General features: G+C 34.8%; 1 protein-coding gene across 1 annotated transcript in view; it reads right to left on the reverse strand.

Annotated features, from left to right (window-relative positions):
• Positions 1 to 2359: 2359 nt before the first annotated feature.
• Positions 2360 to 15892, reverse strand: part of LOC144450741 (voltage-gated delayed rectifier potassium channel KCNH8-like) — a 143459-nt gene continuing 129926 nt past the window's right edge. The window contains exons 7-19 of the mRNA XM_078141436.1: positions 15361 to 15568; positions 14501 to 14683; positions 13722 to 13921; positions 12812 to 13061; positions 12085 to 12193; positions 9320 to 9422; positions 8836 to 8868; positions 8554 to 8571; positions 7975 to 8007; positions 7099 to 7322; positions 5354 to 5535; positions 4418 to 4512; positions 2360 to 2857 (exon numbers count right to left, since the gene is read on the reverse strand). Coding sequence (XP_077997562.1) covers positions 2360 to 2857; positions 4418 to 4512; positions 5354 to 5535; positions 7099 to 7322; positions 7975 to 8007; positions 8554 to 8571; positions 8836 to 8868; positions 9320 to 9422; positions 12085 to 12193; positions 12812 to 13061; positions 13722 to 13921; positions 14501 to 14683; positions 15361 to 15568 — 2136 coding nt within the window. The remainder of the gene's footprint in view (positions 2858 to 4417; positions 4513 to 5353; positions 5536 to 7098; positions 7323 to 7974; positions 8008 to 8553; positions 8572 to 8835; positions 8869 to 9319; positions 9423 to 12084; positions 12194 to 12811; positions 13062 to 13721; positions 13922 to 14500; positions 14684 to 15360; positions 15569 to 15892) is intronic.

The following is a 15892-nucleotide window of genomic DNA, read 5'->3' on the forward strand; positions in this document are numbered from 1 at the left end:
TATATATATATATATATATATATATATATATATATATATATATATATATATATATATATATATATATATATATATATATATATATAATTGAAATAATGAATGATTAAGCTCACGTTCCTTGTGCAATTGACAATATTTAGGGTGCTGTTAAAATGTTTTTGGGGAACATAATTATGATTACAATTGTTGTCACATTTCTATTATGTTAATGATTTGGTAATATAGTCCATTAATCAAATATCAGAATTCCACACTGTCTATTTGTGAATTGAAGAAATAATGATAGAAAACTGCCTGGGTGGTTGATTGTGTCAAAATGCGGTAAACTGTGCAATAAACTTAAAATGGCACAAGCTGAGTTTACACACTTCTGTACTTAGAGGAAAATAATCACATAAAACCTGATTTCACTATTTCAGTATAATGATAATGTCGATAAATGACTTCGATGGAATTAGCAATCGCCTTTTGAGCGTTGTTAGCAAAATGTTGAGTGCACAAACCAGGTGGCAAAATAAGGGGGTTTCTCTTCATGTTAGGATACCTATAGTAAAATGTGTCATCAATTGTTAATGTATTATGTCTGAATGAGTTCAATCAATAGCATTACGGTTAAAAGATAGTAGAACTCTACATGTACCATTTAATATGCTAAAATTATCCTCTTCCTTCTCCCTACTTGAGACTTAATGAAGTATAGTACCGCTTTTTGTGTGCATTGGCCTGTGCAAACAAACAACTAATGATAAAGTATAAACTCAGCCCATGCTGGTTGAAGTTGCAACAGTGAGTGTAGGAGTTGTTACGGTAAACTGACAATAAATAAATGTTCGATTAACGAACTTTATGGTGAATCAATTCATCGAACTGTAAATGTTGAGTGAAAAGAAATCGTGAAAGATCGTTAAAAACGTCACAAAGCGACATCAATTGAATTGAAAAAACAATATGTACTGGCCCCATGAAAAATGCAATAAAACTTGCTTTGAATGCAGTCACTGCGATGTGATACAATATTCTTTTATATCCTACAACTACTATGGATAAAACATGGGGAAAAATCACTGGGAGCTCTATTTATAAGTAATATATCATGCAAAATACATCTTACATTTTGTTGAAAGAGAGTGAAATATTTAAAAGTGTTTCACACAAATATCGTTACAGCCATATATACATTATGTCCATGTCAAGTTAATAACGTCTTTTGTTTACAAAGAAGCCGTAAAAGGGATGAATTTATTTACACATTCAAATAAATATCAAAATTTTAAAACTTTATATTATAAATATTCAATAATTTAGATTTGATAGTAAAATCGTCCCACATGATATAAACGAAAATTTACACCTATGCTATACAGCAATAAATACTATTGTTAAAGCTTCCAAGTTTCAACAAGTCCTGAAAACAGTTTTTAAAGTTTTTCTTCTTCTCATTGGGAAGAAATGTTATGTTCCCCTAAAAGGAATAATAATTTCAATAATACAGAGTATCAAAGTAAGAAACGGTTGTCTGAGAATTTCATGTACATGTAAATGAAAATAATATAACTATTTTAATTCGAGATAAATATTACAGTGAAAACGTTACTGTAAACTAGCTTGAAGGATAAGTCTGGATCAACTTTATAAAACTATCAATACATGATGTGGATTCACATTAATCCACTGTATGGTCTGTTGGGGTTCAGGAAGCATAGGAATGTTGTGCTGTTATAGGTCTGGGCATAGACCCTACGTTGGTGTAGGGTCTATGGTCTGGGCAAGGGATCTGTACAACTGTATATAGTCTTCTGTTGTTGAGAATAGTGACATCATACTAATGATAAAGACTGCTTCACAGATCAGAATAGGGTGGTGTGGGTTTTTTAGTTACACCACACTGACTACTGTAACATCGGATGTGATAGAGGCTTTCCCCCACAAAATCAAGTAATGTGTAATAATTATGCTTTGTCCATTAATGCAATAATGGATGAAGTGAATAAGTCATACCAAACCAGAAAGACTACAGTTTCAATAAGGTACATCTCACACGATACATACACTGATAGAATGCATGCACATGAAATGTTCCATTTAATTATCGCACTGTGAACGCAAATTAACCGTTTTGTGTTTGAATCTTTCTTATTTCATCCGACAGTGTTATTAATTTGTGTTCACAGTGGGATAAAATGTATCATTTGTACACTTGCGCGCTATCAGTGCCTGTGTTTTGCTTTATGTAATTTGTAACCAAAAAAACGTTGTGTGAGAGGATAACAACATAGCGGTGCCTAATTGAAACTCTATAGTCACTCTGGTTTCGTAGTATCTTAGCTTGTTCACAGTAAGTATTTCATTATAGTACCATCTACAAATCCGTTCCACTGCAGTCAGAGTCATACTCCGTGCTGTCCATGTTAATCAACGTTTGCTCTTCCGGGTTAATATCTTCCATTTTGTCATCTAAGTTTGTACTTTTAACAGGTTTTAAGGGTGTGTTAAGTGCTTGTTTCTTCGTATTTCCTGCCATCTCATATGAGTCCCTCCGTTGCCAAGGATTTTTTGGCAGTGAAGTAGTTGGCGGTGTTGTTGTTGTTGCTAATGGATGACTAACAACAAACTGTCTAGGTTTAGGAAAATTAGCCCCGCCTATGTCATCGGACGAAGGGGAACGTATTGGAAATGAGGTTTCTTGAAGTGCACTTGGTCTCTGTGAGATGTTTCCTGCGTTTCTTGGTGGGTTTGGCACGTTGTTTACTTCGTTAGCACTCGCTCCAACTGGAGGAGATGTTGACAATTGAAGTAAACGTATTACTGATCTTAAGTCTTGGCTGAGACTTGCAACATCATTACTTAGATGTGAAACCTGTAACAGAGAATTCAAAATGTTAAATCAAAAGAATTAACTTCTGGAATTTTGAAGTTCTTTTCGAAAGTGTTTTGAAATTGTAAGACATTTAAGAGTTTATAACCATGTAGTGATCATGAGTGGACGGCCGATCATCATTGTTAAAGAGAGGCCAGAGGATTGGCTATTTAGTTTGGATTATTAATTCATAAAGCAATTTCATCATGGCTTCCTACTTGAAAAATCAATGTGAATATGCCAAGACCTTGTTTGTAACTCAATAACTTACAAAAGATTAATAAATATGTAAAATGTGTGTTATTGTACGTAATTTTTTTAGATACCAAAATACAAACACAAAGACAGACCTGGTCTATGCTGTTTCACATTGATTTTAGTTTTGTTAATTAACAAATCAAAAATAAATATCCAATCCTCATCAATATGGCTACTTTAAAGACAAGGAACCCTATTGTGATTATTAGAATATATTATAATTAATCTGCTACCCCAGTGAATATATAATGAAATGTTCCAGGCTTTTCGGAACACTGTACTAGCTGCCATTGAGATTTTTGTTCATCAAATAACTAAAGATTTATTCACTAAACATTGGTCAACTACATATGAAATGATATTGTACATTGTATCTGTCAGTTAGTGGTCAATATTATCTGTATGTAGTATAAGCAAGTTGAAACCTGCAGCAAAACCTTGGTTTTGAATCTGTCACCATATTAAAACTGTACTAGTTTGAACTGGGGTATCATTTATTTTTCGATCAGAAAAATCACACTATATTTACTGTAAATTGTTAAAATACAAATAATTTAACATTGTAATGTTCATCAGTGGTCGATATATTTTTTATTTATCGTGTATATAACTACAAAATATACATTTACCAATAACTAATTCAATACTGGTCATGCGTACGATATTACGAGCAAGTTATTGTACCTAACAAAACATGTTCAAAAACTGTTGCAGTTGCATCTTTCCACTAAAACTATAGATACCAAAATACAACTAACAAGTGTATCTAAGACAAAATGCTTATACGTGAAGTACTACATGTATGATGGGATGTGAGGCTGCATCTTGTATCAAGATTGCACACAAGTGCGATAACTATGTTCCAAAAAACACTGATTGCTCATTATAAGAGGTCAATAAATGAACATATAGGAATATACCATACCACAGAAAACCAATGAGAACAGTATCACAACAGCAAGAGTTTGCATCTCTGTGAAATATTCCAAAACTATTTTAATTGTCATAACACTCTGCAGCCTAAGTGTATTTAAGACATATAGATGAATAATCTAATCATTCTTTTCAAGTCGTTCAATAAAATATTTAATATGGCATATATCTGGAGAGTAAGTCGATGTAAAACATAACCAGTTTCTAAACGTAAGGTGATTCATACAATATATACAATATATACTATTTAAATTGGTGTATCTTCACTTACCTGTTTCTCTAGTAGTTCACACTATCACAATTAATGTCATTTCACTTACCCGTTTGTCTAGTAGTTCATATTATCTCAATTTATGTTATTTCACATACCTGTTTGTCTAATCGTTCAACACTAGTTCTAGTATACTCTACTTCTTGTTTTAAATCAGATGCTCCTATCGATTCTGAGGAGTCAGACCTAGCTCCTGGAAGGGAATGTGCATGTCTTTCTGTTAACATTTAGTTGCTAATAATAAGCACAGTGATTGTCAATGGTCATAATGTGATGTGCTATTTTAAAATATGTGCAAACGTCACACACACACACACACACACACACACACACACACACACACATATATATATAATTATGTATATGCACACACATTCACATCTACATATCCATTACGTTATTGCAGACACAGTGCCTGTGTTATTGTAACTGTAGGGTAAAAAAGACGTATATCGTAAAACAATTCTTTAACTATATATATATGAAGACGAGTCTGATATTACATTATGGATTTACACTACGGACCGTTTCACCAGAAGGATCGTTCTGATGAAACGGTCCGTAGTGTAAATCCATAATGTAATATCAGACTAGTCTTCTTTCATTTTTATGTATGATAGCTCTCCAAGGTGATCGAGCACTCTACTTGGCGAAAGTAAAATGAAACTCTATGTATGTATGTATGTATGTATGTATGTATGTATGTATGTATGTATGTATGTATATGTGTGTGTGTGTACACAATAAATATCTTGATAATAAAGTGGATCAGAATTAAATAAGGTATGTTTCCTTATATGCATAACAGGCTATTGGGATACCAAAATGTATGATCTGTATATTGCATAAACTATGTTTCTTTAAATGAAAAATTATAGCACAAAACCTCAATAGACATTATTGAGTTTTATTATAAAGTACACCTGAAACATCTTCTCACTTTGTCAATTTCTAAACAAAGTAAATGTTCACTCAGTATTTTAAATAGTTTCGCTTTCATTCATGCTTGGAGGAGTTTCGTTCAATGTCCTTACCTTGACCGAGTTGAGGTGAGGTATGACTCGTTCTCATGTTGCTGTCTTGATAATTATTGAGTAACCTAGCTCTACGGCTTAATACTGGGCTACGATTTCGACTGTACAATTGTTTAGGAGATGGAAAATCGAATGATATATTCTTGTAGTGGTTATTGTCATCTTCAACACCATCAACGAATCTGAAAATACAAATACGTGGACTTCAATTTAAATACTACTTAAATTGCATGTAGTTAATTAAACATAGTAGGTTACTGCCACACCACAAAGACTATAGCGTTTCAATTGGGTGGTGTGGTATTGTTTCGACGCGCACGTTTTTGTTTTGATTTGCACAAACAACATACAGGCACTGGTAGCGCACATGCACATGAACGGTTACATTTAATCTCACTGTGAACACAAATTGACAATTTTGGGTTTGAATCTTCCTTATTTCATCCGACAATGATGTTGATTTGTGCTCACAGAGAGACAAAAGGTATGATTGTGTTCGCTTGCACACTAGCAGTGCCTGTATTTTGTTTTATATCTAAAACATTGTGCGATAAGTTAACAACATTGTACAGCTTAATTGATTCTCTATAGACACTCTGTTTGGTAGTAAGTCCAACCTACTGTCAGATTAATCACATGATGTGTCTTGATCGTTCTAGAACATTGATTTATATTTGTAGACGTTCTCGTTTATAAGTGATTACGTTTAAACTGACATTGGACTGTCCATATATCTACCAAAGTATGTGATTTCAAAAAAGTTAAGCCACAGCATGTGATGGCGCCCTCTTTTGATATACTTTGTTACGGCGCCAGCGTGGATTAGTCATTCACATTCTGGATAAACATGCCAAAGTAATCAAATACTCAATTAGTACAAACGATACTTGATATTGTGCATGTGGATTGATACACAGTAGCTTCATGAATAATCCTATGTCAACCAATCAATCAACGAACAAACTAACCAACCATCGATTCACTCATCCATATATCAACCAAAACCACCAGACCGATGAATGAATTGCAAACAGGCAATCAATCAATCAACAAGTGGAATCTATAAACAAGATATTGACACTGACGAAGAAGACATTTAAAAAACAACAATACGAAAAATAGACACTGCCAATGTCAATTTAACATCTTAGATTACGAAAACAATGTGGAACTAAACCTGAAAACTATGCTATGCGTGTAAGCAATGACCACTCTCTGTCACAACTACATAAACGATTACAGCTATTTTTTGTTCAACACTAGTACTAGAAATGCACGAAAGCCAATACTAGAAATGTATTCAACACCATTACTTATACTCATACACGAAAACTAGTACTAGAAATGTCTTCTTATATTTCCGGACATTCCCCTGTTGCCATGTATGCTAATCTTATCGCTATGTAGCTTGAATACGTCTAGTATTTTCGCCTTCAATAGATGTACTATTTCCCCTACAAATATAATCAAGAACTGCAAACGATTTGTCAGAAAAAAGCTCATTTACTCCAAAAGTAAGAATATATAATTAGAAGAATTCAGCATATTTCGTAAAGTTTGAATATTACAAATCAGAACACAACAAAATTACTGTAATCTGTAACTTCAGGAATTTAAATGAAACTTCGGCAACTCTCATCACGGCAATCTTTAAAGTAATGCTGAAAATGCGGTAAAACAAAATGTATTTTTATATCTGACATTTGGTATGGATAATACAAAAAGCATAGAGTAACCATATCTACCTAGGACTAAGGTCCCCTCCGCCGGCTGACGACGGCGTGAAAGGACTTTTAGGAATTTCCAATCTTGCGACTGGGTGTCGTTTTTTCTTTGCATCTGGTGACTTCACACAATCTTTTGCATTGTCTTCATCATCTTCAGCGTCAGTTTCGTCATCTTCATCGTATTCTTCATCTTCAGATATTGAAGGTAAATGTACTGGTAGGCTATTATTTTCTGCTTCAGTCTGAAGGAAAGAAGATTTAGAATACCTTTGAGATGTTATGTACATGTAATAATCATTGTCATAGCAACCAATAATCGGATAAAATTCACTTAGTCTATTAGTGTAATTAGTTTATACAAAATGCGACAGACATCCATTTCTGCACTTGCTTTTGTCGTAAACATCGGAAAATCACAAAAATGTATATAGATGTTGATATCAATCCAGCTCATTCTCACTGCATGTAAATCATTGTTTCTAGATTTGCAAAGCCCAAATGGTGTTTAGTGAAGTTGTTCGATACTTTGTTACTGCCTATAAGGTTACAAATATCACCTAAATATTGAAGAAAAAAAAAAGTTAAAGAAAGACAAAAGAACTGTAGGAGAAAAAACCCTCTAATCATAACGATAGGCGCAGCATTACTTTATGATTTATCAGTGCTCTTGCAAATCTTATAGCTTTTAATTGCGTCAGCCATGAGCTTATGAGTTGGGTAAGTACTGGTAAGTGTGGCGCGGAAGGTGCGTCTAGGAAGATAGTGTTAGTGGTGTAAGATTTTATTACATCTGGACATATATAATAAATCTCTCGTTGTTTATAAACAAATGAATTGATATGAAGAAGGGAAGGGTCAGAATCCCTAAAACCACTATATAGGAAAACTACTTACTCTGGGAGGTCGCCTTTGGGGCTTAAGTAATTGCTATGCCAAAAATATGAATTTAGATAGACGTCACATTTCACGAAAGGTTGGATCAAGAAACGAATTATTTTTTTTTACCAATTTTAAAAATTGATTAATATAAAACGCATTCCTTAAATATGAAAACTAGTTTAGCATGCAGTTAGTGACAAAACAACAACTTTGATGAGAATTGAAATACCACTGGTAATTAAAAATAAGGGAGTTATTTTTAGAAATACAAAATATATATTTCAAAAAGTAGAAAAAATACTATGCAGTCCCTGAAAAGGATGAAATGAGGTGAAGCAAACAACAGACAACAGTTTGTCAACTGCGATGGGTTTAACTTTTTTGATGACATGACACGATGTTGAAACTCATGCAACATGTGTACAACATCAATTCCAATCATACATGCATGGTAGCACCCGTTGTGAATGGATGGTATCAACAACTTTAAGTATTCAAAAGTGAATCTTATCAAGTCACTGCAAAACAATTTCAAAAAAAAAAGATAGATAAAAATATCCACAAGAATTTTGCTGAAGTCGCTTCGGTACTTACTCTTTTGCGATAATGTCTCTGTGTGAAGTTTAGGGGAGTAAAGAGCACAATAATTTGTCAAGAATTGTTCAAGAAGAGTGGAAGAAAACACAGTGCAGGTACTTATGGTTGCAAAAAGCAAAAACAAAAACAGTACCAATATTTGAAGGGAAAGACCAAACTCTGCCGAGTATAAGAGAAGGTGAAAGCAAGAAGTGCAGAATGGGGATGTAAGGCGTTGTTAACACGGGTATTAATTCATTATACCACGGTTATTTTACTGCCATTGTTAAATATACTTACGCTAGGTTTTTCATCATTATCCTCCTCATCCCTCTGTTAGAAGCGGGTACACACGAATATAGGGATAGAAATCAGAGAGTAAGCATTGAATTTAATGGACTAGCAAAGGCACACGTACAGCTCTGCCTGCTAGCTGTACGGTTACAGGACGGGGTTTATTTTGCATACGTACACAGCTGTAAATGCCAGCATTATTTTTGTTAGTTCATTGGCATATTTAATATTCAGACACCATGCATATATTGTCCACTTGATTTGATCGGCGGAGGAAAGACATTCAACAAACACACAGGTTTCAATTCAAGTAACACATTCAGTAATATGAAGAAATGAGGTTATGGTAATACGAAAAAAGTACTCGACATAGACCAAATACTGTCAGCTAGTAGTACTTTTTATTTCTAGTAAGAATATGTGTCTGGCAGCAATGAACGTTTCTTTAGCTTTCAAAAATATGAACTATTGGCCATGAACTCACATCTACTTCCGAACCCTCCTGTAAATTATACGTCAGGTCATGTAGAATTTCCTGGGTAAATTTGGATGCATATTCGGGATAATTGCCCAACACTTCCAACAGGCCGGACCTACGATATAACGAAAAGTACTCAAGTAAATGCATACAGCACAACAAACTGAACTTTTAACTTCCATACATCAAACCCTTTGAAATGTCAACATAATGTTGTGACTTTGGATCACACAGTCACAAGTATATGCAATACGTTTGAATATTTATTAACGTGAAATACACCTCGGAAATACACAGTTTAATGTTTTTTTCTGTTTCAAATCATGGAATAAAATGTTTTGAAGATGTCAATATGATAACCAAATTTATCCATTCGATTTTCTGTAAAGCTAAACATGACCCAAATTACATCTTTTTAGATATTTCAAATATACCAAGAACAAACTTTCACAAGTCATTGAGAATGACATAGTGTCCACTATGATTGGGTTTTAAGTAACTGTCAGTTTATGTTGTCATTTTCAAACCTGGTTAATGTTGTTTGGCCTCATATGGTTGTTTTTGATATCACTACTCTGATCATGCAACAACACTTGTGAACATAAATCAAACAGACTTAGATATGGTGTGTCTGCTCGTTGGACATGGAACATGCCTACTCTTCAAGATGACGTCATGGAATAAACTATTCAACAATAAAGGACGGGTCGGGTATGGGGGGGGGGACCTGTTCAAGCATGTCTGAGTTATGGCTTTGGACATGGAAAATTCGCAAACAAAATGGCTACCAGGCAACCATATCGGATCGTATCACAACAACAATATGCACATGTATCTCATAGAACACTGTCCTAATACCAACTTTGAATGAGATCTGTTCAAGCATGTCTGAGTTATGGCTTTGGACAGGGAAAATTCGCAAACAAAATGGCTGCTAGGCAGCCATATTGGATCGTATCATCAAATTGACGTGCATATGTATGCCATAGTATGTTGCCCCTGTACCAAGTTATAAAAAATAGGTCCAGGCATCTCCATGAAACGGCTCCAGACGGACGGACACAACCCAACCCATAAGTCCCCGTCTCGGACTTCGTCCGGTGGGGACTAACAAGGTGATATTTTGGAGAGGTTTCACAGCTGCACTAGCAATCAACTAAAACGTTTTTCTATTTGTTTATTAGGTTCATTAATTTACTCATAATATCGTACACCGTGAACAATATTGTATCACATGTGGCTAAGGGTATTTTTTTGTAGCTGTATACATGATAAATCAAATAAAATTGACTTTTGGGTCTGCACCCAAAACGATTTCACAGTTTCTGTTCAGCGTACAGACAATATCAACCACTCACTGAGTAATATGTTCATTGTCTACTTGATGGTATTTTAACAATTTTCAGTGAATTTCTTGTGGGTATTTGATCGAAAATTAATACTCCAGTTACAACTGGTACAGTTTATGGTTACAGATTTAAACTTGTAACTACTACATACAGATAATATTGGGTTTAGTAGCTTTCCATTTTTTAAGTTATTGATTAATTTACGTTTTGGTTATTTGATAAAGAACCTACTTGCCGCTACTACAGGTTTAAGAGCTTTGATTTTTCAGTAAAATTCATCCCCGAGGCACAGTCTTCCTTAATAGGGTCATACGTTTGTCACTTAATAGAAAGCTACATATGTAAGAAAGTCATCAAAATAATATCACCGTATTATGATGTACCATAAATCATTTCAACTATTGCAGTGCGAGTTGTTGCGATGGTATATTTATTGTAATATTTTCACAGTCGTTCACCGTTTGTTGCTAGACTGTTTGACTATCTTCTATTTGAAAACATTCACATAATTACGCTTTTCTACTCCCGCACACTTCCCTGACATGCGTACTACAACCCTCTCCTCTCGCATCCTTCATGTCTATGACCTTCAGCATATACGCATGAATATATATACTTGAAAGACATCTTGATTGGGCAGCTGGATCGTTATGTTGTTGAACGGTAATTACCCTCCTTCGTTCGATAACGATGTGTTTACGAGCGAAGCATGATTTGTTTGTAAGCTTAGGCGTTACCACCTTTGGCCGCCATCATAGGTCAAGAATCGTAACTAATCAAGGACAGCCTGAAGATGTTACAATGGCTATCTCGATATTAAGCTCACAATCCTCGCCTATATAATACAAGCAAACGAACGAACGAACGTACATAAGTAGTTGCCTTAATTGTCTACATCTTAACCGCTTCACACACGAGTCTACTAATCATGGCACAATATACTATGTTTAAAAGGACTACCGCGCTTGCATTTCTATTTGAACAATTTGCTTACTGCTCAGTGTATTACCTGTTGGGCAACAACTCACAAACGACTGAAGGCCCGAAGAAGCGTAGCTGTAATACACATACAATGTACATGTATGGCGTATACCGTAATCTAGAAAGTTTGCATTTGATAATTGGGGACAACACATGAATATATAATACCTGCTGTAAGTCATGCACATATTATGCATCTTCATTAAATTCAGTGTAATATGTTTATTGGCGAGATATATTACATATTAACACCAATTTTAACATCAAAGCGTGTGCAAAAAATTGGGGAAATTTCCTTACTGTGGCCTTATCTTTATAAGCTATTGCTTGTTATCCATTATGTAAATATATGAATAACACTGACATAATAATCAAACTTGTAGCTAGGTAGCATACATTGTGACCAACCTTTTTTGCAATATTCATTTTTTGCCACAGTAGTCTTACCTGCTAAGTGATTGAAGGTCACAGTATGTTAGTGCATGTACGTCACCATTCGACTGCACAACCTGATCCATTTCCGCAGAAAGGTCACAGCCAAAAAGATCACCCTTACCTGCAATGGAAAACGATTTCTTTGTTAAAAGGCAACTTAAATGAAGACGAACAGAATATAACAGAATGATAAACATATTTGTTATATTTGACACCTTGCAATTTTTATGACAGGATAGAACTAAGATATCTAAAGTTATGACTTGTGAATTCTCTTTTAATTTGTGTTCATGTCAACTTTCTCGAAGAAGGTAGGAACCAATAGTATGATGATGACGTAACATACATGCCATTCCATTATGATTTTAAAGCTGCACTACACGTAGTTGCTGCAACTGAAACATTTTTTGAAAATATTTGTTATATTATAAATATACTTACTCGTAATATCATACACCCTGAATAGTATTGAATAACCTGTGTCTAAACGTATTTGTGTAGCTTTACACATGGTATGGTAGAGTAAATCCAATCAAATGGTTTTGTGCACCCTAAACCTAGATTCCAAATTCTAACAAGAACATGATTCAGTCGGTACTACTTATGGATGATATCAAACTCTACTGAACATGTAAAATGTATAGTTATTGGTGGTTTAACAATTTCCATTGAATACAAAATTGGTTGTCAGATGGAAAAAAGTATTACTCCAGATACAGCTGATGCAGTGTTTGCTTACCAAGTATGGCCACAACCATGCCATCTCTCCGGACCTCCATAGACCCGTTAAGAAGAAACCAAAGTCCATTTAATGGGTCGCCTTTATGAATCAGGTACTCCCCGGGAGCGCAGAAACTTGTTTTGATATGGAGCGAAAGTGAGCGCAAGCAACCAGCGCTTGCCAGTTCAAATATTGTTAACGATAAAATCTCTTTATGAAGGTGCATGCAGATATCCGCCCGTAGTTCTTCAGGGAAATCTTTCAGCATCTTTTGTAATTGAGGAAAAACGAAAAGAAATGTATATTTGAAGTAAATGCTAAGAGGAGTTAAAACACGCACACATATACTATACATTTGGAGTAAGTGTTAAGTGAAGTTTAAACACACACATATTACAAATGGGCGCGCAGAGACACACCCACATACGTCTACAAATACCCCACGGGCATAACTATATATGCTATTATTGCGCTACTAGGCTATATTTGTCACTTGTTCTCTCCTTTCCTGAGACGATCACAATTTGCATTTTAACAAATATTGCCAATATCCAATACTCAAATAATTGAAAAGTTAGTTTGTTAGTTAGTTTGCATAATTTGCATTTGCTGGCGTTTGTTATTAAATCATGATAGTAATGCTTATTAAAAATAAATAAGAAAATGTCAATATGTTAATATGAAAATGATGTCGAGATGAGGGGTCTTTATAGCTACATTGCCATGACAGCAAATATTGTCGCTATAGGTAATACTGGACATGGTGTTGGTGACTATATATCGTGAGGGTCCACTTTAATAAGTTACGTTCCATGTAAGGTTGAAAACATATTGCTTTGAAGTGAAGAGTATCTTACATAATTACCATAAAACATCGCTGGGGGCGCTTGTGTACAGGAAGGGGGTTCTGTACTTTTATTTTACTTACATCATGTGTATCAATCCCATTCGTCATGGACCATGACGTCATGAAATACTCCATGATCCTTTGCTTCAAAGGTTTTGGAATGTTATGCGATCTAACAAACTCTTTGAGATCCCGTTCTCTAGCCTGGTACAACGCCCTCCTTGAATACATTCTTTGAATGATAGCGGTCACATTACCAAAGATTACAGCATGCATTAAAGCTGCAAGAGTATTTAACAAATTAGGAATTATTTCAAGTAATAAATCTAATGCCTTTTATAGCGTTAGTTTAATAAATAAACCACTGCACACAAATCAATAACAAGAAAACAAACAGAAAGCGAGATTGAGTACAGTTAGTGTCATTTCGAAGACATCCTTTTTTACTTTAAACCCCGAATGTCATGCACAATTTCGGCATTACCTCACATTTTACCAGTAAAAGATTATTCATTACAATCTGCAGTACTTTCCAAGGTACAATAATCGTCTTTCTCTTTGCTATTATTATTTTAAAGACTTTTATTACTGTTCTGAAGGGGTAACACATACACTCCTTAAAATGGTTATTTGGTGTAGTGGCATAAGCTCTTTCTTGTCAACTGTCCCAGAAGTCGAAAACACGGGCACTGACAAAATATTGACGTATCTTCAATCTAGATATATCCCATAGTGAAGCCATTTGAGACCTCCACCCACGTCTCACAAGGTTCATCGGAGTACGAGGCAAATCGTGGGACACTATGATATAACAGTGCTTCTTCTGATAATATAAATAGGTACAAAATCTGTGTACTCACCACCAATGAGCATTATGACGATGGTAAATATCTTCTCACTGTTTGTATTGGCTGAGACATTTCCGAACCCCACGCTGGTGATAGTACTTAATGTGTAGTATAATGAAGTAATGTACATTGTGTCTGTTGTTGTTAAATTTTGAAAGTCTAGGTCAAGATCATGATATAACTCGTGAAGCCAGCCTGGAATATACGAAAGTGAATGTTCTTTAAATACCTGTGATCTACGCTTATGTCCTTCAAATGAATAGGGGCGTATAGGGGCGAGTACTGCTGTGGCTATACAACAGATATAGAGATTCTCCAACGAAAGCGAGACTGGAAAGGATAATTTGTATCAATATCTCTAGATTTTATCACTGGTGATATTCCTGACTCGGCTGGTACACAACAATAAAATCAGAAGCATTATTGAAACCTTACTTTGTATCATATACTAACTAAAAGATAAAGGAAAATGACCAAATTAAAATTGTTATCACGATTATTGGCAGGATGAAACCCAGAAGACGAGCTAACCATAGATGGCATTTCAAGTGCATTGTGTGCGCAAAGGGTATCAAAATGATATTTTACAAAATTTCTATGTGTGTGAATTTTAAAAAGAAAATTCCGTTCAGAGTAGCATCTCGTTAGAAGGTTTTGATATTAACACATACAAACATGTAACTATATGTCCCTCTCGTACTTAATTAGTAGTTCTGCTGTATCAAATATCAATGTTTTGTAGTATGGCGAGCCAGATCTATACACCAATCAATGCACAATCCTTCCAATTTGAAGCTATTAAAGACATGCATCGTTAGTTACCGGTAAGCACCAACTAATGAGGTTGTTAAATACACAAAGAGATGATTTACCTGCTGTAAAATGGTTTTCCTGATTATCCGATTCTTGTTTTCCAATGACATACCAAATACAAGCCAACCAGTGAGCAACCAAAGCAAACATGCACATTAGGAAAGATATGACGACTGCGCTGTAGTTGGAATACCTTTCCATCTTTTGAAGAAGTCTTGCCACCCGTAGTAACCGAACAAGCTTGAGTAAATACATAGCACCATTACCCTGCTGATGAAAATCATGGGAAAACCACGCCCTTATTGCACGATCCAATGATAAATGTTGTTAGTTAAGGCGAAAACGGAAAAAAATTGTGGTTCCGATTACATTCAATTTTAAAATAGGTGGGGTAGGTAGATGTTTTATTTTATTCTATTTTGTTCAAGTGTGAGTGTCTAGTTCAGGATTTCCATTGTTTTCCGAATGGTCTCTGTTGTGTTTATTTCTTCCTATCTAATGTACAGCCATTACAGATTGGAAGAATAGTTTCATATTGTCTTTATAAGTTGATATCAGTTTCCGCACCCACTACTTTTGCGACACTTCACG

Source organism: Glandiceps talaboti, chromosome 20 (genome assembly GCF_964340395.1).
Source record: "Glandiceps talaboti chromosome 20, keGlaTala1.1, whole genome shotgun sequence".
In the NCBI taxonomy this organism is placed as follows: Eukaryota; Metazoa; Hemichordata; class Enteropneusta; family Spengelidae; genus Glandiceps; species Glandiceps talaboti.